This window comes from Mobula birostris, chromosome 1 (assembly GCF_030028105.1).
Source record: "Mobula birostris isolate sMobBir1 chromosome 1, sMobBir1.hap1, whole genome shotgun sequence".
Lineage (NCBI taxonomy): Eukaryota > Metazoa > Chordata > Chondrichthyes > Myliobatiformes > Myliobatidae > Mobula > Mobula birostris.
The window spans coordinates 81,780,006-81,805,069 of record NC_092370.1 but is presented as its reverse complement, the minus strand read 5'-3'; the positions used below and the strand labels follow the sequence as shown (position 1 = coordinate 81,805,069).

The 25,064-nt window shown below is 38.2% G+C and overlaps 1 protein-coding gene across 15 annotated transcripts in view; it reads right to left on the bottom strand.

The window, feature by feature from the left end:
* LOC140197714 (intermembrane lipid transfer protein VPS13B-like) overlaps window positions 1–25,064 on the bottom strand; it is a 1,066,299-nt gene that overhangs the window by 772,642 nt on the left and 268,593 nt on the right. For all 15 annotated transcript variants that reach the window (XR_011886009.1, XM_072258131.1, XM_072258103.1 and 12 more), the window contains exon 16: window positions 22,635–22,759. Coding sequence is in view for 14 of the 15 variants with exons in the window: in XM_072258131.1 (XP_072114232.1) it covers window positions 22,635–22,759 (125 nt within the window). In the remaining variant the exon portion in view is untranslated. The remainder of the gene's footprint in view (window positions 1–22,634; window positions 22,760–25,064) is intronic.

The window sequence follows — 25,064 nt, the reverse complement described above, 5'->3', positions numbered from 1 at the left end:
AGAGAAAAAAAGTGATGTTAGTTTTAAGGTAACCACATTATTACAGTCTAATTCAGCTTCTCCCAGTCTCAAAAGAAACTGAAGGCCTAAAGTTAAAAAAAAAATTTAAAACAAATGTAATAAAATCTAACTTGTTGAATCATACTTGTGTTGGTCTTTCATCAACTCCGAAAGGTAATATTATTAAGGGTAGAAGACTGGCTAACTGACAGAAAATGAAAAGTGCGAACAAAGTGGGCCTTTTCTGGTTGGTTGGCTGGCTGGCTGGTGACTAGTTGTGTTCGCAGGGGTCTGTGTTGAGACTGCTTCTTTTCATGTTACATGTGAATTATTTGGATGATGCTTTTGGTAACTTTGTGGCCAAGTTTGTACACAATACAAATATAGGTAGAAGGTCAGGTAGTTCTGAGGAAGCAGGGAGACAACAGAAGGACTGAGACAGAAAAGGAGAATGAGCAAAGAAGTAGCAGCTGGAGTATAATGTCGGGAAGAATATGGTCATACTCTTTGATAAGGAATAAAGGCATAGACTATTTTTAAAACACAGAGCACATTCAGAAATCAGAGGTCCAAAGAGACTTAGGAGTCCTCATGCAGGATTCCCTAAAGTTTAACTTGCAGGTTGAACCAGTGGTAAGGAAGGCAAATGCAATGTTAGCATTCATTTTGAGAGGACTAGAATATAGAAGCAAGGATGTAATGCGGAGGCTTTATAAGGCATTGGTCATACCACACTTGGAGTATTGTGAGCAGTTTTGGGCCCCTTGTCTAAGAAATGATGTGCTAGCATTGGAGAATGTCCAGAGGAGGTTTACAAGAATTATTCTAGGAATGAAAGGGTTAATGTAGGGGGAGCAATTCATGGCTCTGGCCCTATAATCACTGGTGTTTAGAAGAACGAGGTATTTCATTGAAAACTATCAAGTATAGGAAGGCCTAAATAGAGTGCAGTTGGAGAGGATCTTTCCTATTGCAGAAGAGTCAAAGACCAGAGAGCATAACTGAAGAATACAAGGACTTCTCTTTAGAAAGGAGCCAGGGAGGGATTCCTTTAAGCCATAGGGACATTAATCTGTTGATTTCATTGACACAGTTGGCTCTGGAGGCCAAGTCATTGGGTATATTTAAAACAGAGGTTGATAGGTTCTTGATTAATATAGATGTCCAAGGTTACTTGGAGAAGTCAGGGAAATGGGGTAAATAAGAGAAATAATAATACTGTGGAGCACACTCGATGGGCCAAATGGCCTAATTCTGCTCTTGTGTTTTATGGTCTTTTCACATATGTCAGCTTTTAGTGACTTGTGCAGAAGAACAATTGGTTGCTTTAAACATCATCTTACACAATCTCTCACCACTTAAAAAATAAGAGCACATTAGATTATTTGCAATTCACATTAAAAGTTATATTGGTGACATCACCAATATAAAAGCCCTACAATTCACAAAATCCTTGCAAATGACTTAATTATGCAGCCAAAATTTTTGCATTTAGACTTTCTGATCATAAAATCTGTTAACAATGAATAGTATAGAATAGTAAAAAAAATCTAGTAGAGCCGAAGCCTCAAATCATCAAAGACCTGGGTTCAATCCTGACCACAGATGCCTTTTGAGCTTACACCTTCTCCTTCTGACTGCATGGGTTTACTCCCACACCCCAAAGATGTGTATATTGGTACATTATTTGACCACTATAAATTGCTTCTAGGTGTAGGTGAGAATCACCTGGGGAGAGCTAATTGTAATTTAGGAGAATGAAAACTTGGGATGAATGTGGGATTAATGTAAATGGGTGATTGATGGTCGATTGGATTCAGTGGGCCAAAGGGCTTCTTTCCATGCCGTATGTCTCAATGGTTAAGATCATAAGATATAGGAGCAGAAGTAACACATGAAGCCTGCTCCACCATTCAATCATAGCTGATCCAATTCTTCCAGTCATCCCAACTCCCCAGCCTTCTCCCCATACCCTTTGATGCCCTGGCTAATCAAGAACATATCTATCTCTGCCTTAAATGCACCCAATAACTTGGCCTCCACAGCCGCTCGTGGCAACAAATTCCACAGATTTACCACCCTCTGACTAAAGTAATTTCTCTGCATCTCTGTTCTAAATGGACATCCTTCAATCCTGAAGTTGTGCCCTCTTGTCCTGGACTCCCCTACCATGGGAAATAATGCCATATCTAATCTGTTCAGGTCTTTTAACTTTCAGAATGTTTCTATGAGATCCCCCCTCATTCTCCTGAACTCCAGGGAACACAGCCCAAGAGCTGCCAGACGCTCCTCATACAGTAACCCTTTCATTCCTGGAATCATTCTCGTGAATCTTCTCTGAACCCTCTGCAATGCCAGTATATCCTTTCCAAAATAAGGTGCCCAAAACTGCACACAATAGTCCAAGTGTGGTCTCACGAGTGCCTTATAGAGCCTCAACATCACATCCTTGCTCTTATATTCTATTCCTCTAGAAATGAATGCCAACATTGCATTTTTGCATTCACCTTCTTCACCACCGACTCAACCTGGAGGTTAACCTTTAGGGTATCCTGCACAAGGACTCCCAAGTCCCTTTGCATCCCTGCGTTTTGAAATCTCTCTCCATCTAAATTATACTCTGCACGTTTATTTCTGCCACCAAACTGCATGACAACACACTTTCCAATATTGTATTTCACTTGCCACTTCTTTACCCATTCCCCTAAACCAGCCATTCTCAACAGGGGCCATATGGCCCCCTTGAGGACCCTAGAACATTTGAAGGGGGCTACCGACTGAAAACTGTGAGAAGGGGAGCCCCAAGGGTTTATGGGGGCCCTGGTAACTGAACCGGTGAAATACCCAAACAGCAACCTTCATTGGAGTCAATACTTTCCCTCCTATTTATAATATCTTTCCAGCACACCGTTTGAATTCGGTGCACCTGGTAAATTCATTGCTTTAGCTCCTCCCACACAACCTCACTTCAGAGTCAGTCGCAAATCAGTGCACCAGGTCAATGTATTCAATCAATGGTTCTCCCATCCATTATCGCCATACTTCATTCTCCAAAGATCAGTGTGTCTTGCTAGGCCTTTTTTTTTTAGCCTAGTAACTTTAAAGTATATGTGCTTGGATATATTATACATTAAGGTAGGTTGTGAAAAGTGTTTATTACTGCATATGAAGTCACTGGAAAAAAAAATCCCTGGCTCCGAGTGAAGTACAACCCACCCAAGTTGAGGCAAAAATTCAAGAGAGTTTGATTGATCTTCAGTTCAGTCAGTTTCAAAAAGATTTTTGGATCAAGAGTGATCTGCCGAAAAAGCCCAATGATTTTTTTATTGCCTTTCCCTCAACATATTTGGTTGAGAGCAGATTCTGCAAGGTAGTTTCCTTGACAAAATCCAGGAACAGAATTGATATCGCAACGAGAGGTGACCTCCGACTGTCATTGTCTAATTTGGAGCCCGATATCATAAAACTTGCAGAAAAGCACCAAGCTCAAGGATTGAATTAGGCCTGATAGATGTTCAATTTCATACAGTCTTTTTTTTAAGTTTTGTCCAGTATGTCAGAATGTTCAAGTTTTCTTGGTGTTCAATAATAAATGATTTCCTGTCTATCTGGTCGTGTTCTATCCATGTTTGAAAGGGGGGCCCTGGAACCTGAGAAGAGCTCCTAAGGGAGCCGTGGCCAAAAAACGGTTGAGAATCACTGCCCTAAACTATCTAAGTCTCTCTGCAGGCATTCTGTTTCCTCAACACTACTCGCACCTCCACCTATCTTTGTATCATCGGCAAATTTAGCAACAAATCCATTAATCTCATAGTCCAAATCATTGACATACATCGTAAAAAGCAACGGTCCCAACACCAACCCCTGTGGAACTCCACTGGTAACCGGCAGCCAGCCAGAATAGGATCCCTTTATTCCCACTCTCTGCTTTCTGCCGATCAACCAATACTCCACTCAAGCTAGTCACTTTCCTGTAATTCTACGGGCCCTTATCTTGCTAAGCAGCCTCCTGTGTGGCACCTTGTCAAAGGCCTTCTGAAAATCCAAGTACACCACATCCACTGCATCTCTTTTGTCTACCCTGCTTATAATCTCAAAAAATTGCAGGGTTAGTCAGGCAAGATTTTCCTTTCAGGAAACCATGCTTCTTGCTTTGGCATATCTTGTCATGTGCCTCCAGGTACTCCGTAATCTTATCCCTAACTATCAATTCCAACAACTTCCCAATCATTGATGTCAGGCTAACAGGTCTATAGTTTCCTTTCTGCTGCCTCCCATCCTTTTTAAATAGCAGAGTAACATCTGCAATTTTCCAGTCAACCGGTACAATGTCAGAATTTATTGATTCTGGAAAGATCATTTTTAATGCCTCCGCAATCTCTCCAGCTACTTCCTTCAGAACTCGAGGGTGTATTCCATCAGGTCCAGGAGATTTATCCACCCTCAGACCATTAAGCTTCCTGAGCACCTTCTCAGTCCTAATTTTCACTGCACATACTTCACTTCCCTGACACTCTTGAATGTCCAGTATACTGCAGATGTCTTCCACTTTGAAGACTGGTGCAAAATATGCATTCAGTTCCTCTGCTATCTCTGTGTCTCTCATTATAATATCTCCAGTGTCATTTTCTATTGGTCCTATATCTACCCTCAACTCTCTTTTACCCTTTATATACTTAAAAAAGATTTTAGTATCTTCTTTGATATTAGTCGCCAACTTCCTTTCATAATCCATCTTTTCATTCCTAATGACTTTCTTAGTTTACTTCCACAAGCTTTTAAAAGCTTCCCAATCCTCTATCTTCCCACTAGCTTTGGCTTCCTTGTATGCACTCTCTTTTGCTTTTACTTTGGACCTGACTTCACTTGTCAGCCACGGTAGTGTCCTTCTTCCATTTGAAAATTTCTTCTTATTTGGAATATATCTGTCTAGCACTTTCCTCATTTTTCACAGAAACTCCAGCCATTTACTCAATGGCAGCAAGTACAATTTAGAAATGCCACATATGCCTGACATTTAACTTTTAAATTAATCTCTGGACTTACATGGTGTTATTTATTTATAAGTCAAACTTGCAAACTGGAGACAGCAGGTTGTTATAGACTCAATATTTGGGGGGGGGGGAGGGGGGTGGCGGTGGTTGAAGCCGTTGGTGAAAATTGTGGGATATGGAGTCCTGTTAGGAAATGAAGTCCAGAGCATTTTCTCCCCTTTCTATTTTTAATGATGTTTACATTCTGAACATAACCAACAGTGCTATTCACCAACAGTGATGCCACCAGATTCTACTCTGAATTCACTGGATTTAACCATTTGCCTTCTATTGTCCTATTGCTGCTTGTGGGAGGTTGCTGTGGCTGCAGATTTCCCAGCTTTACAGCACGGATCATCCTTCAAAAGTACTTGAAATGGTGGAGGTGTTGTGCCTGTCCCTACAGATTTCAGTCTGTTGGTGGGAAGTCAAAGATCCAGTTGAAGAGAGAGGAGTTGACTCTCAAAGCCCTAATCACATAATCTTTGAATCTAGAAATCTATCAATCACACTTCCAGATTAGAGAACTCCAAAGGACATATGAGTGAAAAAGATGTCTTCTCATTTTGATCTTTAATATCCTATTTTTATTTGTAGATTATAATCCTTAGTTCTAGATGCCTCAGCTAGGGTAGACATTTTCCTTATATTTACCTATTCAAATAATGTATATTTAGGTCACCTAAATACTAAAGAACAGAAATCTAGCCTTCTCACTCTCTCCTCATGAAAAATATGGCACACCACAATCTACCTAGATGAAATATGCCATTTTACGTACTGGGACTTACAACATATTTGCATTTTTTATCACTGAAGAAAGACATATAACTTTAGTACTCTATATCTCACAGGGTCCTCTCCTGCATTCAGTGATTTCCCCCCCTCCACGAAACAGATCTTTCCTTTCATCATTTTCAACCACATTCTGTATTTAATGGATCATCCTCTGCTAAGCCGACCACCTGCATTGCAACACTGTGGCACACCTAACCTTTTGCATCCTCCTCTCAAGCCTAGTATCTCAAGCACATCTTACAGCTAAATTAATATGCCAGCTTTCTTCAAAGTTAAGTTACAGTATGGTTCTGTCTGCACTGCAATGAATTTGTTTTTAAATTAAATAATACCAGCCTTTAGCAGGTTGTCATTTGAATTCCAATTCATTTGTTCCCTACAATCAATTTACTCTCTACAGAATTCCAATAAAGCTCAATGCAAGGATGACAACCTATCCTCATAAGGCAGCATCCTGGTAAATCTCTTCTGCATTCTAAGTATTCCACAGCCTTCCTATAATGAGGTGACCAGAACTCAACACAATATTCTAAGTGTGGTCTACGCAGGGTTTTATGGTCAGGTCACTCGTCTGAGTTCTACTGGTACCATGTAACCCAGTACTACCTGTTGCATGGTCGGGTGGTCAGCGACTAAACCGGCTCCCCCACCAGGCTTGCCTGGTGAGGAGGGTGGCTAGACAGCCTGCAGGACGAAAAACAAGACCTGTCAAAGGGCGGATGAACCCTCTCGCAGGGTCAACAGCCATCTAGCACAAGGGTCCCCAACCTTTTTTGCACTGCGGACCGGTTTCATATTGACAATATTCTTGCGGACCGGCCGACCCGGGGTGGGGGGGCGAGTGGGGTTGCCAGTGGACAAGAGTAGCAGTCAAATACGTTGTGTTTACCCTGAGAAAGACTACAATGACCATGAAGCCTTGCATGGGCACCAGTGCGCATGTGTGACTTGTGCATGCGTTTACCTGCTGATTTCTTGCAGCATCTTAGGGAAAGAGGAAACAGTCACACACTTCATCACACTTGGAAGAGAAAACCAGTTATTTCTCTGTTCTGCTAGAAGGTACCAAACTTGAAACATTTTAAAAGGTACTGGGATTCTCCTGAAGGCTGCTCTGACAATACCTTAAAAACTCTACCAAGGGGAACAAGTGCATGGAAACACCACCACTTCCATGTTCCTCTACATATCACACACTGCCCTGACTTCCAAACATATTGCCAGTTGCTCATTATCAGTGGATCTAAATCCAGAACTTCCTACCAAAAGCACTGCAGAGAGTCTTCATCAAAAAGACTGAAGTGACTCATCATTGTGCCCTCAGTCAAAAGGCAAATCCTCCAAGAGTACAGCATTCCACCAAAATTGAATTTAACCATGTGTTTAATGTGCTCTTATGTTCATTTTTATGGCTCACTTCTTCCACATCCAACTATTTGACTTAGAAGCAAACCTACAATAACTGAACCATAGTTATAATCAAATCTTGCACAAATTTCACACAATGCAATGTGTTCTGTTTTTTATGACATTAGTTCAATCGAATTTACACAGAATTAATAAATAAGCAAAGCTAAGTACAAGCTTAAGGACAAATAATTATAACAGAAGAGCAGGCCATGTAGCCCATGAAGACTGCTCTGTCATTTAATTAGATCATGCTGATCTGTCAGGCTAATTTTCCACTCAATTCCTATGTGCCTCAATTCTCTTAATGGCCAAAAATCAGTTAGTTACTACCTTAAATACAGTCAACAACTACCACCCACAGCCCTATATGCTAGAGAATTTCAATGATTTACAACAATTTGTTAGTTTTACAAAGATTTGAAAAACAATTTCAAAATGGTCAGATGCTATTCAACCGCTTTGATTTGCAAGCATTGTTCTGAGCACTATTATTTATGGTTTTACCGTTCATACACGGGGTCAGACATGACAAAAACTCCTGGCAATCATCAGACAAATTAAGACAGCCTTCATTCAAAATATATCATAAACCAGCAAGCAAAAAAGCATTTTAATTAACATGACTCTCTTAAGAGCTAATTATATATTTGCATGTCTTTGAAGCTAGAGGAAAAAAATCTCAAGACACCAGTGCAATAATGCACATGTAAGATAAAACTAGCTCTATAACTATTTATTAAGAAATTCATATGCCAATATTGCTGTACAGAGAAACTGTGCTTCACATGCTGCAGTAGCTGAAAAAAGAAGTAAATGATTCGATCTTGGAGTCTACTAAGAACAAATGTATAAGGTCCAGGGAAAAGTTTTGCATGGGGCACTGAACTATATACTTTATAAGCATTAGTCATGCAGTTTTGAAGGTGGATGCAAATCATGTTTTCATTCACTTCAAATAAACTTAATTAATTTTAGAACAACATGCTACATTTTTAAATCTGACATTCTAAATACATTAATTGCTGACAGTCATAAAAATAGTAAGTACATTTATATTTTATCATGTTTAAGATATCTAGAACACACAATAAATTGAATGGTATAAACTGTCCATGAATATTACATTCACTTACATCAACTATAATTGCAACAACCTGTAAACATCCTTACAATTTTAGTGTCTTTCACAAATTCCACAATTTTAATTTTCAGGTAGAAAGAATGATTGAATCAGCTGGAGAGACTTTGTGGATTTTTTTTTACTTATTCAAAATTCAAGGCAACAATGATAGTTTTCTTTTAAAAGGGAATTACAGCCTAATGGTAATACCAGGAAAGCAGGGAGAATATTTCTTTCACTCCCTGCATGGGTCAAGGAATGCCTACTGGGTTTTATACAATTCAGATGAAGTTTGATTCATTTCAGCTGGGTTTTTATTTAGTTCCATTCACACCTAAGTTATTTGGGTGCTGCTTTGTTCATTACAAGTTATGAACTGCATGTAATGAACCTGATCATTCAGTAGGCAGTCCATTTAGTTATTCATAATGCAGCTGTTCCAAAAAGAACATAACGAAAGGAAATAAAAGTACAACACTGAAACAGATTTATGAAGTCATGATCTAACATTCCACCAGGGGTGCTCTGAATCCCCAAGCAGTTCAACTTGCTACACAAACGCTTTTTGTAAACTTACGGTGTGAGTGTGAGTCACACATTTCAACAGAAGTTTCACCTGTGGTGTTGTCTAAATTTACTTCAATATTTCTATTATCTTAATATAAATAAAAAGAGTTTTCATGACTGAGAGGAATAAGTAGAAGAATTTTCTTATTTATTCATTTGTAGCTGGTGCCAGCATTTATTAATCACTGATAATTTCTCATTTGAAGAAGGAGTTAAAAGTCAGTAACATCTGTTTTTACAGTTTTTATGTGGCTGTAGTCACATAGTTCAGACCAGATAAGGATGGCAGATTTTCTTCCCTTGAGGACATGAGTGGAACAGGTGGGTTCAGTTACCTACTTAATGTCAGCTTTTTTCTGAGTCTGAATGTTTTAAATACTTGATTTTAAATTCTCCAACAGTTATGATAGAATTACAATTCATGTCTCTGTGTGAATGCCCTTGAATGGTTGTCCGGTAATGAAAACACTATGCTACCATAATGATATTTTTTCATATAAATGATGACTTTGCTGGGCAACTTTAGAGAACAGATAAGCATTAATCAATTTGGGGGAATCTGGTCTCACTCAAGATTTCCTTCCCTATGATCCAGATGGGTTTTAACGTGGCAGTTTCATGGTTGCCAAGACACTCTCTTATTTCTGATCTTATCCCAGATTATTTAACCTACTGAATTTAAGTTCCACAACAATCTGGGTTGCACAGTGGTGCAGCTAGTGAGCTGCAAGATTGCTGTTTGAGTGACCCAGATTCAATCCTGACTTCAGCTACCACCTGTGTGGCATCTGTACTTTTCTCCCTGTGGGGAAAATGGGTTTCCTCTGGCTGCAATACACATCAAAGTTGCTGGTGAACGCAGCAGGCCAGGCAGCATCTGTAGGAAGAGGTACAGTCAACGTTTCGGGGTGCTCCAGTTTGCATCTAAAGACATAAAGTTTGGCAGGTAAATTGGCCACTTTCAGTTGCCCACCAAAGGATAACAAAAGGCAGTGCCTCAAGAAGGGGGCATCAACTGTTAAGGACCTGCAGCATTTAGGACATGCCCTCTTCCTGATACCACTATCAAAAGTAAATACAGGAGACTGAAAACCCACACTCAATGGTTTAGAAACAGCTTGCATCCCGCTCCAGCATTAGATTTCTGAATGGTCCACAAACCCACGAACTTCATCATTCCTGTATTGACAGTGCCTTGAAAATGTATCAGCCCTAACCCTTTGTTCACATAATGAGTATTACAAAAAGGGATTTTGATCAATTTAACTGAGAATTTTTATTTGAGAACCACATGCTCCTTTTTTCACAGTATAGAGTCCAAAAAATGGGGAAAATTGTAAAACATGAAAAACAAAAAATTCAAAAACTGAAATTTCCAAAGCGGACTATATATATGGCAATGATTAGGAAAGATACAGATTTTAGTTCTGTATACTATTTTTAAGCAAAGTCCTAAATGACCTTCTAATTATACTTTAAAAACCAAGAGGATTAAAAAAAAAGCTTTCAGGCTTTCAGATTTGACATGCAAGTTTCCTCAATGGAAAACCACCCTTTTTGGAACAATGAAGCCTCAGAGTCTTGAATTCTGAGATATATGGTAGCATGGCTATCTGTCAGTTGAGAAAAGATGCTTGAAGAGTTACAGTACACAGCAATTTTTTAAAGATAGAGAGTATAGAGGCAGAAGGACAGAATGAATATAGCTGGGAGGTGGGGCATAGGTAATCACAGAAATATCAGAAATTGTGGTGGAAGGAACAGGCACCTCAGAGAAGAGTCACAGCTCACAAAGCAGTTAAGTTCAGAAGCATTAAAGGTGATGAAGGGATGACCATGGGAGATGAATGGTTGCTCACCTTTTAATCTTGGATTTATCAGCTCCATACTATGCTGTATACCGATTTACTTGATATAAATATATTCATGTAGCTCTCCAAATATATTTTAATAATTGAGATTAAGGACAATTCTCCGCTTTGTTCAAAGTCATAAGTGAAGATAGGGGATAGGGTTAAGAGAAGGATGAACGAATCTGCAGGAGGATGACTCTCCTGGTTTTATACTGTATATTTACTATGATTATAAGTGTACTTTGAATCATTGAATATTTGAATCTTTGGATTCTTGATTGAAAACTTTATACATTTTAACATCTCATTCAAACCAAACACATTCATTACAGGAGATTAAAATTAAAAAATGATTGTTATATCCACCAGAATGCAATGCTTATAAAACTCCTTTGCTAGTATGAAAGGTATGATGGTATATAAACAGTAGTAGACATTTAAAGAAACATTTCAGAATTTTCATCAAATAAGCAATCTATTGAGAAACAAAAACTGATGGGAAAAATGATCTATCTATGACTAACCAAGGTACTAGGGTACAGCCGTGTATTGAAAAAGCTGCTTTTAAAATCGTGAAGAATAGTAGTAGCTCCGAGGATTGAGAGAATAAAACCAGCAAATGACTCAAAACAAAGGAAATGTAATTCAAGAAGAAAAACCAAGAAGAAGCACATAAACAGATTAAAAGGACTTTGACAAGCCACTTAAAAATGAAAGAGAAAAAAGTCAACAATGGTCCCTTAAAAATAAGAAAAGGAAATTATAATAAGGAACAAAGAAATGGCAGAAAAATTAAATAAATATGTTGCATCAGCCTTCACAGCACAAATCATTTAAAGCATTCCAGAAATAGAATGTAGCCTGGAGGCAATAAAAAGCAAGGAACTTCGGACAATTAATATCACTCGAAAATAACTACTAGGCATACTAATGGGAATAAGGCCTGACAAGTACACTGTGCCTGATTGCCCGTGTTCAAGGATTTCTAAAGAAGGTGACTCCAGAGACAACAGATTGATTAATAATGACCTTCCAAACTTCTAGATTTTCAAAAGTTTCCAGCAGACTTGAAAACTTTCTAAGAAATCTAATTCAATTATGTACTTAACAGAGGTGGGAGGCAAAAAAACAAAGAACAAAGTTGTAGTTTATGCATAAGATAATTTGACATCTGCTTTCACATCAAACCAAAACTCAACCTCAAACTGACCTGATCATGGCCATCTAAACCAAAGTCCAAGCTTGCATACTCAGAAGTTATATGAAAATCAAATTGATCAAGAGGTAATTGCAGAATTTCAGGCCTCTGAGCTCAAACTCTCCAGGCAAAGAAATTTCAAGTCGGGACGTGAGCCAATGATTGACTCTATTTCGCCAATTAAAGTGGTAGATTGAAACATCAAGGCAAATGCAGAAGGCAAGCGAGTGTTCAGCGTTGGCTACTTGCCCTTTCATCCACCTGCTGCCAGAGGAGACTGTGTGGCCTATCGCTGTGCCCAGAGTGTAGGCCTGTGCGCTCAAGCCGTGTCTCTCTCTTTCCATGATGTTGGAAGATATTACCAAGGTTCTGTGTTTATGGATTTGGACTATGGGCTTTTTCAGTCTTATTGTTTTTATATTGTGTTTTTGCCCATTCTTTCTCATTGTTTTTTCGTGCAAAGAGAGGGGCGTTAGGGGGTCGATGTTCTTGTTGTGCTTTTTTTTAAATTACTAATTTTTTATTGCAACACCAACAAATTACATTCAATATAACCAATTGCCAATTACATTTTGACTGTTTAACCCAGCCACCCCGCAACCTTCATCACCATCCCCCCTCCACCCCCTCTCCCCTCCATCCCTCTCCCCTTCACTAACCAACTGAATAGTACTGCATACACAGACAACAGATTCCTATTTTAACAAAAGATCTTTTAAGTTAGATATCAAATTTGTCCACATTAAGATTGTGTTTGGTCGTGCATCATTTACTCTTGCTGATGAAAGTTCCAGGTAAGTAATGTCCAAAAAGCTCCGAAGCCAGTGAGTATTTGAAATAGCATGGGGAGGTTTCCAACGCTGGACTACAATCTTCTTAGCGGCAGTCACGCCTGCAAGCCAGACTTTGTGTGTTTTTTTCCGTAAGGGAAAAGTGGGGGTCGTCATTTAGAAGATGTTTCTAATTTATCTGTGTTGCTCATCTTCCCCTGGATCTGTTGTTGTAAGTTGGTGGAGGAGCCCTGAGTTACCCCCTTCCCACCCCCACTCCCATCACCCCTCACATTCAACCCTTTGCTTTGTAACATCTGTGAGTGTCACTTAGCAATGTCAGACACCGAACATTAACATTAACCGCCCACCTCTAGCACCAACAAATTAGAAAGGCAAAGCAGTATTCATAGACAATCATATCAAAGAGACAAGAAAAAAAAACCTGGACAAACCCGTTAACCTATATAATTAAAACCATTTCCGTCTCAAATATAGTATGACACATAATCAAGAACCCCAACAGAACTCTTGCGAGAAACTGTTGCTTTAATAGACCGTCGCTTAGCGATGGCGCCAGTGACGTCTTATCTGGCGCCCAGGAACATAATCAAGTCTACTGGAGACATAACGTTCCAAAGTTACTCAGAACAAACTGCTGCTTTTCAGCTTCATTCTTGATGAAGTACGACATTTGGGTATATTGAGTATCACCTTAGAAGGAAAAAGATAATAAGTAAATCTAGGCGGACTTATATCACCTTACCATGTTATCCTTGTACTAACAAGTTAACTAAGCCATTACCTTAAAACTTTGACCTGCAATACTCAGAAACAAATTGGCCCCTTAGTTAAGTAAATACAAAAGTGCAACGAATGACTTTCCAATAAAAGAATATCCAGAAAACTTCATACCTAGGACATTAACTTGCCCGTATCTGTTAGATTGCGCATACAGGCTGGTCCGAGCACTTAATGCAGTTCCATCTCCTCCCAAGGGGCGTGTGAACTTTGCCCAGGGTCTTCTTCTATATCTCCCAGCACTGAAGATTTCAGAGCTTCTTTCACTTCCTCTGCCAAGTTAAACAACATCTTCATGCCCTTGATATTCACTCTCAAAATCGCCAGGTATATGAGGAACCAGTCGATCCCCTTCTGTCGAAGCTTAGCGCGGATCTCCTTGAATCCCTACCGTTCCTGCATCGTGCCGAGGCTGTAGTCAGCAAAGAACTGCAGCTGGGTGCTGGGTGCCATCAGGGAGAGTAGGTTTGGCTTTCCTCGCGCCTTCCAGGATAGCCTGCCAGTCGGTGTACTGTAGAGCCTAAAAACCATAGTCCGCGGTCTTGAGGTGTTGTTGGAAAAGATCCTATGTGCTCTATCGATCTCCAATGGAGCGCTGTGGGAATTCTTGAGTGCTGGAATCCAATTAGGCAGCATCTTCTGGAGGTAACCTCTTGGATCGTCGCCCACAGCGCCTGTCGGTAAGTTGACCAGCCGCACATTGTTTCTCCTGGATCTGTCCTCCAAGCCACTTACCTTCTTCCATATCTTAGTCACCTCAGTGAGACAGGAGCTAGTAACTTTCTCATTCTTGCGTAAGCAAACCTGAATGTTGTCTATTCTGTTGAAGACCGTGCTAAATTTTTTAGTATGAATGTCCACTTGCTCCTTTAACGACCGGAGAATGTTGCCATTCTCTGCCAAATGCTTCTGTATGGGGTCGAGAGCCTTTTCCAGTGACTCCTTTAGCATGTGGGCTACCATTTCTTGCAGCGATTCCATCTCGGTTGTCATTATTTGCTTAATTAGCATAGCTATTTCCTCGGATGAATCGCTAGCTTGGTGTCATCTGCTGGTATCTTGCTGGGAAATAGAGGTTGTCAGGGGACATTCAAGAGTCTTGGGCGGAGGCGATAAGCGGCACTCTAACTTGAAGCACAAGACCTGTCAGACCATTAGTAGAGCAGGCACTTCCAAAAAAAAGGATGAGGCACTTGAACACTGGAAGGACTATAGCTCTGCAGGCAGTGAGTACTCGTCCCATGTGTCTTATTTGTAATACTCTACTGTCTAATGAAGCTATGAAACCATCAAGATTTTTGCAAAAGACACCCTGAAAAGCAAACAGGAATTCTGCAGATGCTGGAAATTCAAGCAACACACATCAAAGTTGCTGGTGAACGCAGCAGGCCAGGCAGCATCTCTAGGAAGAGGTGCAGTCGACGTTTCAGGCCGAGACCCTTCATCAGGACTAACTGAAGGAGTGAGTGAGTAAGGGATTTGAAAGTTGGAGGGGAAGGGGGAGATCCAAAATGATAGGAGAAGACAGGAGGGGGAGGGATAGAGCCAAGAGCTAGACAGGTGATTGGCAAAAGGGGATACGAGAGGATCATGGGACAGGAGGTCCGGGAAGAAAGACGGAGGGGGGGGGACCCAGAGGATGGGCAAGAGGTATATTCAGAGGGACAGAGGGAGAAAAAGGAGAGTGAGAGAAAGAATGTGTGCATAAAAATAAGTAACAGATGGGGTACGAGGGGGAGGTGGGGCCTTAGCGGAAGTTAGAGAAGTCGATGTTCATGCCATCAGGTTGGAGGCTACCCAGATGGAATATAAGGTGTTGTTCTTCCAACCTGAGTGTGGCTTCATCTTTACAGTAGAGGAGGCCGTGGATAGACATGTCAGAATGGGAATGGGATGTGGAATTAAAATGTGTGGCCACTGGGAGATCCTGCTTTCTCTGGCGGACAGAGCGTAGATGTTCAGCAAAGCGGTCTCCCAGTCTGCGTCGGGTCTCGCCAATATATAGAAGGCCACATCGGGAGCACCGGACGCAGTATATCACCCCAGCCGACTCACAGGTGAAGTGTTGCCTCACTTGGAAGGACTGTTTGGGGCCCTGAATGGTGGTAAGGGAGGAAGTGTAAGGGCATGTGTAGCACTTGTTCCGCTTACACGGATAAGTGCCAGGAGGGAGATCAGTGGGGAGGGATGGGGGGGACGAATGGACAAGGGAGTTGCGTAGGGAGCAATCCCTGCGGAATGCGGGGGGGGGGGGGGAGGGAAAGATGTGCTTAGTGGTGGGATCCCGTTGGAGGTGGTGGAAGTTACGGAGAATAATATGTTGGACAAGGCTAGTTATGGTTTTATTCAGTTCCATAAGATGAAAGAAGCATTTGAAAAGCATTGCACACTTGAGTCATTTGCCAAGAAAGCTAAAAATGGCCTTGACAATGGTCTCATTGCTTCTTACAACAAAAGAAGCAATGTTTGCAAAGTGTGGATAATCTCACACAACTGGTGAAAGATTAATAATGCCTGCTGTATCACAAGTGCTCACAATGTTCTCAAAATGGATATCAGTATTTTAAAATCAATTTTTCTGTGTACTAACTCTGTAGCTCGTCGTACTGACAAAATGAGTGAAGACTGAGTGTCAACTTTGCACAGAGGTACAAAAAACAGAATTTGAGATACAAGTGGACTAGTTAACTGTGTAAGACTACGAGGCATTGCTAATGCCAACTGTATGGTTTATCAAAAAATGGAAAAATTTATGAAGAGATTCTCTTTTGTAAAAAGTTAAAAACAAATATCAACAGAGAATCAATCTACAACAAGCTCAAAATGTACATTGAGGATAAAAGTATTCACAATAGGAACATGATTTCTTGTGCAACAGATGGAGCATCATACATGATAGGTCACCATTTTGGTCCAGTGGCATTTATGGAAAAAAAAATTCCAAGTCTGCTTGCAATCCATTGTGCAATTCATTGTCAACATCTCACAGCCAAAAACCTCAGCCATCTACTTTTTTCAAGAAGGACTCTTGTAATATCTGATAATAACAAAATTAAAGCTCATTCATTAAACAGCAGAATATTTTGCCAATTATGCCAAGATAATGATGATGAGTTTGAACGCTTGCTTCTTCACACTGAAGTGTGTTGGCGGTCAAAAGGCTGCTCCTTAAAATACTTCTTTGAACTTTTTGATATTGAGGTTGAATTTTTATTCAAAGTCAATAAGAGCTTGGGAAACAAGACTGAACTTCTATGTGGAGATATGGCATAATTAGTCAATCTGTATGACAAAATGAACAATCTAAATATGAAACTGCAGGGTGAGAATTTCAATTTAATCGAGGCAAAATGTGTACAGTCCACTTTTATCAGATAATTGGAAACATATAAGCAAAACATTGGGAGAAGAACGTTCTCACAGTTTTCCTGCATGGAAAGTACGGCACTCTCTTTCACAGACAGTGATTTGCAAGAGTACTGCTTAACCTGCAGTCACTGAAGAAGGATTTTGAGAATTGATTCAAGGATTTGAATGATCTGGAAATTCTGGACCTGTTAATTAACCCATTTCATTGCAAGGTGGAAGAACAGGAAGAGAACTTGCAAGAAGAAATTATCAAAATTCAGAATGATGAAGAAGCAAAAATGATTTTCAAATGTTGGCTTTTGTGGTATGTGGCTACACAATCATATGAAGTTTCCTGGTCTTTGGAAAAGAGCCAAATTGCTCTTCATTGCATTTCTATCCTCCTACCTTGTTGAAGAGACTTCAGTGCAGGGAACCACATACTCACAAAAAACTGAAACCGCTTAGACATTGTTACACATGGGGACTTAAGACTTCTGCTGCCACAACTTGAACCGATTATTTCAACTCTTGCTAAATATCATCTTGATATTGAAGCTGCTGTACAACACAATGGTACCGTGTTTAAAGACCAACAAAAATTTAAAGCAGAATCATTTTTCTCATGTTAGCATATGGTAGACATGTTTATACACTATGGGGGTGCCAGAAAGTATATTGTGTCTAAAGGGGCATTGGAAAGTATGAAAGTGCTTTGGGGGGGCGTTGGAAAGTATGAAAATGCTTTGGGGGGTGTTGGCTAAAAAAGATGGGAAACACTGCTTTAGAGTAATCTAATTCTGTATCTTTGTAAATCATTTTAAGAAATGTTACTGCATTGAAGATATTAAACTTTAATGCAATCTGTTTTCAGTGATGGTTAAGGAATAAATATTGCCTTGGATGTCAGGAAAAACTCCCCCGTTCCTCTTCAATATTATGAGTATGCAAGCACAATCTCAACTAACATCTTGTCCATAAAAGTGTAGGCAGTACGTGACACTTGGCCAAGCAAGCATGTACTTCGATAACATTAAGACATACATTGCTGCAAAAAAGAGAGTATTTTATTCAAGAATCTACTAAATGTGATACAATGCCAGAATTGCTAGGGAGAGAAAAGGACAAGGGAACAGATGAAGCAAAGTTAAGATATGCAAGAACCCAAGGGTGAGAAAGAAACAAACATTTTATCACCCTAGTCCCTTGCAGCTCCAGGAATATTTCATCCTAATCTACAAAGACAATTTTGTTTACCACCAAAAGCTGTCACAAGCACTTATGATAAAAAGCAGGAGAGCTCTCTCTCAGGGATAATCAAGTATAAAATAATTTGTAGGGCCATAACCTAGAATACCTTTTTAAACTATATAACATTCTTATTTGACCACTTGCCTTCAGCAACACACCTTCTGCCAAATATACAAATATATATATTATTACAGAATTCATGAAAATCCTTTAAATGTTATTTTAATCTAATATTTACAAGCCAGTTAAAACTGAACAATAAATTATGTCTAGAATAAGATTACTCTACATGAAGTCCATAGGAAATTGCAAATAAAATGAACAACCTACGTTTATATAGAGATTTGCATGCGTTCACCATCACAAGGGACTTAATGTCCATTGAAGAATGCATTAAGTGGAGACTGTTGCTATGTAGAGAAATGAGGCAGAAATCTTCCATAATGCAAGGTCACAGAAACAGAGATCTTAAAAAAAAGTAACAAATGATTTGCTTCAGCCATGTTTGCTGAGATATAAAGCTTGGCCAGAATGCCAGAATATTTCTGCTAATTTTAAAAATTGTCCTGAGATTTTTCATATCAATCTGAAAGAACAGTTTCACTTCTCTTCTTGAAATTACCTCCCAAAAATAGTGAGGTGAAACTTCAGTCTAGTTTACATCCAAAGGTTTTTAGAGTGGGGTTTGAATCCATGAGAGCACTACCACTGAGTGGCTTAAATTGACGATATTGCACTGTACAAGGAATTTCTGAAATTATCAATGTATGGGATAACTCTCCCTCCCCACATTGCCTGACCTTATGCTTAAAGTATTTTCCTGTTTTTATACAAAACTTCCAAAATACATACACAGCTATAATAATATTGCCATCACTATTGTGTTTACAAGTTTATAGCAAAATGTAATCATATCAATCGTTCAAGACAAAAGTTCATGTTAAACCATCTTGAGTGATATCACACTGTAGAGTCCAATAATGTTTCTTGTCTAAGCTTTTATCTAAACCAATGTATTCTTTCATTGGGTGAGTCCATGAAAACTCACAGTCTCATTATATTTAACATGCCAATCCTTTTTCTCTTTAAATACAATCACTTAATACATTATTTGGAGAAGGTACACAAAGGCTAACTGAAGAAGCACAGTACAGTACATTACTATGTTATGCAGCCCAGTAACTTAAAATGTGGATCTCATTTTAACCATAAAAAAACAAAATATACCTTACTTCAACATGTCCAACAATTTATTTCCTTTAAGTTTGTTGGAATTCACATTGAAGCAGAAAGCATCCTTTAACACTAATACAAACTGAAACATTGGGTGCTGAAAGCAACACATTCTTCTAAAGCTACTTGCTTTTTCAGCCCTCCTTATTCATCTGTATTGTTCATCATGCAAGAATAGCTTCCAGACATGAAATACTGATAATCCTTTCATTGCCAGCTTTTCATTATCTTGACACTATCAAGATCAAGAGCAAGGCAAATTTTAAAGGCTCAAATGAAAACAGGTGGATAAAAACTGGCCTTCTTACTCTTTCGATCATCTGTTTTGTGAAAATAAGGTGTCCTTATCTATGAACTACAATAATCCAACTGACAAATTGACAAGAGACTTCTTAAAAAGTATTATTTTACACATTATATAATTAAGTTTGTCTCAATTCTCCAATTCAGCTTAAAAACACCAATTGCACCAAGACCTTCTGGGAAATAAATTTACAAAGACACCACCACCTGGTTACAAACGTTAGCAGCTATATTGCTCCAAATGGAATTGAAATTACGTCTCAGAACTACTCCATACAGCTCACTTTGTCTGTTTCATAACAAGTTTCCTTTACTATCTGATGCATAAGAACATTGTATAAAGTGCTTCTAAGCACACTTAGAATATTAAGAAATAATAGTAGATACTGAGAATCCGAAATAAAAACAGAAAAGACTCAGCATCCGTGAAAGGAGAAAGGAAATTAATATTTCAGGTTGACGACACTTCATTACCCTCTCCTGTCATTCAAATGGATCAAGTTGAAATCCATCTTGACAACAGCTAACAGTATGTGTGCTGTAACTCTCAATGCTCTTGGGCAATATGTATCAATATTTCTATTCATCATTAAAAATTTGCTAGCCCTCAATGTCCTAGAATACATTTTCCAACAATGAAAAAATTATGCAAGAATAATTTTCTGGACCTAATGCTGAATGATGTATATCCACATTTAACAAGCTAAAGCTAATTGATCACATCAATGTACAAAAACAAAATTTTAGTTAAATGTAACTATAAAATTATAGTAATAGATTGTGTGTAGAACTGTATTCAAATAAAACTGTTTTTTTTCATATTTGATTCCAAAGTTATATATGTAAATTAACCAGAGGCTCCAAGCATTCTCCATGCTAAAAGTCACAATTAGTTAGAGAATTAACAAATGGCAATGAGATTGCTTGGTCAGATATCGCCACATTTCTGAAGATTAATGGCAACCCTGAAGCATTTATCCAAAGCCACAATTAAATAATGTGTTTTTCATCCTGGAATAAATCCAGAGATGATTTAAGCAGGCTAACAGTAAACATATACAAACTCTGAATGCCATTTATTCTTCCATAAATTCAGGTTTTTGGTTTCATACATTCAAATATTAATGCTCAGCTTACTAAATCACCATTTGTCCGTGCATTTCCCAATCTAACTATTATAAAAACTCAATCATTTGTCTACATAAGAGGGGATCCATGACACTGTAAGCAAGCCTTCTGAATTCATTATATTTCAGATGTAAACTTTGTTGCAGACATAACAATGTAAGTTATAAAAACAGATTGCCAATAATTTATAGCTGTTGTCAATAAAAAGCACTGCTCTCTAATTAATGAGTGAACCTTTGGCATCATGATAGCATTTTACCCTGAGTCAGGAGTATTCAAGTTCACCCACAACAAGCAGTTCCAATGAGCTGAGACTCTTGCTCAAACTCAGCCCTGGTTCTGAATTCCAGGTTAATATATGACAGTATTCTTGGTTATGCGTGCTTTTATGTTGGTTCCAATTATAGGAGGAGAATTGTTAATTATCATGTTATCCTTCAAATATTTTCAAATCTTCGAGGGAAATGCGTAAGGATATGAAAATCAAACAACCTTTGAGAATATCAATCTGTAACAATGGGATCTTTCAGCCATACAGTGAGTTCAGTTACATACAGCTGCACCTCAACAACAAATAATAGTTTCAAGTCTATTGTTTTTGTTCTTATAAAAAGCATACATTTTGACTTACCATGACCAATATTGCTGGAGAGATACTAGTAAACATGTAAATCTGTGCAACTTTTAATGTAAGTGTGTGCTTGACTAAAGAAATTACTAGTGTTTTGAGAAAACAAGATTTCACCAGAAAACAATTTTTGAAGCATCACAGATGGCCAAATGGGAAAATTTATCCATGATACTGAGCCAGAGTCAGGAAGTCTCCTGGGGTCAATTACTTACTTATTCAACATTAGATCAGCTCAGTCATATTACAAATCATGTATGCAGGCAAATTCAAGACCATTGGCTCAGTACAATGACCTGCCATTGATATCCAGTTATAGCACTTGCATGTGAACAAAATCAATCTTTTTGATTTTAATTATTTTCACCAAGCTTGGAATAGATCAGCGCATCAATCTCATCACCAAAGTTGGCCTAAGGCTAGTATGAAAACAAACTGGTGTAAACATTCATTACTTTGGATAGTTCATCTTTGTTCAGAGTAACTCCATGAAGTTGAACTACTTCCGTTGTCTCTTCTCTTCAACAGAGCTACTAAAAATATTCTGAAGGACTGAATATCTGAAGCAGGCAATGGAAGAAAGTAGAAAATTTCTTCATATGTCCTTGCAGTTCTTAAACAAATCATTTACAGAAGGGTCTCAGCCCGAAACGTTGACTGTACTTCTTCCTATAGATGCTGCCTGGCCTGCTGTGTTCACCAGCAATTTTTATGTGTGTTGCTTGTTATTTATAGAAGGGTAATATTTTCAAAAACAGAACAATTAAAGTTGGTCAGAATAAAGTTGTATTGGAAATGAACATGTGGGGAACTAAAATTAGAAAGTGGGTGACTCTTTCTAAGCAGTGTATATTCTCAAGCAACAACGTTGTCTGTAACATGGAAAATTATCCAGTTCCTATTCTATGTAAAGATGACTATATGGTACTAAAATAACAATTCAATTTTAATAATGGAAAAAGTTTCAACTTTTACTTTTGCAAGCACTTCAGGAGGTTTGTGTACAGTATATTCTGCAAACAGTTTACCAAGTTCCCCCGAGATCAATAAAGTATGACTATGACTAATTAACCAAATAACTTCACAATTCTGTTTTAAATTAAAAAAAACAAAAATTAGAATATAGCTTTCTCTATATGTGACCAGTTTTATTGTATCATAAGTAAACTGCCTCTGGTGCTTTCTTAACTCACCAATATGATGGAAGTTGAAGGAATTTGCCATAAAAAGCTGTGCTGAACGAAGGAATGACCGGGGCAGGAGGACAGAATGATCCTTCAGTATCCAAGGAGGTCAGGCCTGCCTGGAAACCAAATATCTGCAATAACAAACCAGTGAAGATCAAAAACTCAACAATAAGAAAAGGTTTAATGAAGACAGGATGAAACATGTCAACTTCAATTTTCCTTACAATGAACATACACTGAAGACTTGTCTCTGTCTCTGCATCACCACCAAAGACTGTCTAATTTCTCAGTCATGACCTTTTAAATGTTTAAAGAATTCCTTTTCACATTGTTTTTCCTTTTACTAATTGAAAATGTAATCATATGGATAATCATGTGATAAGTTGATTTAGATAAATCCAGATGGCACAAGTTGAAGCATAATAAAATTTTGCCAAAACTCTCCAATTTTAACATCATATGAAACAAGGTGGAATTTTACCAAGAGCCCAGAATAAATGGTTAATTTAGTGAACACTTTTGCCAAAAATGGATTTAAATGTACCTTTTGTCAGGACAGTCTACAATCTACCATTACGTCCACACAGCAAACATTTGCACTCACTCGATAGAACTTCTCAGAAATTATTTTACATCTTTGCCTCAATTACCTGCAATATTGTGGCTACTATTCAGTGGCAAAATTTTCAGAACAAACATTAGACATAAAGAGATATAAGTGTTGGTTGGCATAAACTTCAGAATTTTACTTTTGCTTCAATTTCTATTTTGATTAAAGTAAATCTGTGAAATGATGCATAAAAGGCTATATTCAAAACATAAGCTCAAAAAAAGGCATACATTTTACGTTACCTGAGAAATGGCAATTAAGATATGTTTCAGACATTCCATTTTATACTTCCACTAGTTGTATTTCAACTCTTTAAACTTCATTTGGCACTCATTAAATAATGTAATATTGAAATGTCACTTTACAGTTAAAGATCAGGTTTCACCAATGACAAAATAAAACTGGAGCAGCAATGAGACAGTGATTAGTGCTTGAGCTCCTAACTTCTTGTAACACTCCAAATATATTGAATTGCAATGGACAATAAACTAGACACAACCTACCCCATGTAGCATTTGTTAGATCATTATAAATAAGCAATAAATGCAAGTGACGCATAATTTTGAAGATGGGCAAAAATTATACAGTACACAGTAGAAATAAGTCAGGTTGAATACAGCATGTGAATTAAGTACAATGTATGAGGTTCATTCAAAAGAATTCCTTTGCTGCTGTTTTGAGAACCTGCATGAAGTCAAAACTTAAATTAAGCCATGCTAGGGTTGGATTACTTCTTCTGGGTCTGAAAAAAACAGCTTTATTGTATCCATTCCCTGGGGAAAAAAATTAGACTGGGACCCTCCAGTTTTATTTAACCTATTAACATCTTGCTTTGGTGTCTTTTATACTGTAGAGAACATTGTCCAAGTTATGTTGACAAATACTTATTCACGCAGCAAATTCTCTTACTCAAGCTGTATTGATTGAAAACAATTTTGGTCATATATTCATCAACATCATTTGTGTCAAAATTTACAAATGTACTAAAGAATCTGATTTCTCATTGTGTCACGAAGTGATCAGAACACACTGCACATTTTCTTCATTGGTGAAAACAGTCTTTACATAGCAAGTTAAAAAATGCCCATGTATCGAGGAAACCTCACAATTTGAAAATTTAGATTAACTTCATTTTTGCATGAAGACAACTTTTGGTCTGATTTTCTAATAAAGCTTCTGGGCTCAATTGTGCAATTTATCATAGAAATACTGTGTTTTATTTCCAATGAGTCAGGCATGCCTTCCTCTACAGATGGAGTCAGCATACGTCAAATACGAACAGGAGAGAACATTACCATGATTGAATATTGGGATAATCCTTTCATCCAGCTGTCCAAACATGGTGATCAAGCCCCCCACCGCTCAATAGACACTGATCAGAATTATGCCAGACACACTTAGCTCAAGCATATACATCAGATGTGCACAATCATTTTCATCAACACTGAACACGAATAATTAATATGGAAATCTGCATTGCTCAGAAACAGCTTTGAAAAAAAAGCAGAAATAGCAACTTAGCAGAAAAAGCCCTTAAGAATATTGCGGACCTTATCCATCAATTTATTCCCAGTTTGCAGTAAAACAATATTTACTTGACAGAAAGTTCGTTAAATTCAAAATCAGAATCAGAACTAGATTTACTATTATATGAAATGAAATTTGTTATATTGTGGCATTAGTAGACTACAAAGACATAAAACTATTATAGACTATATAAATAAATAAGTAGTGGAAAAAAGGAATAAAGCTGGAGTGTTCATAGGTTCATGGACTGACCTTGGCAAAACTATTTAATATTATAAACAGCATGAGGTCTAATTCTC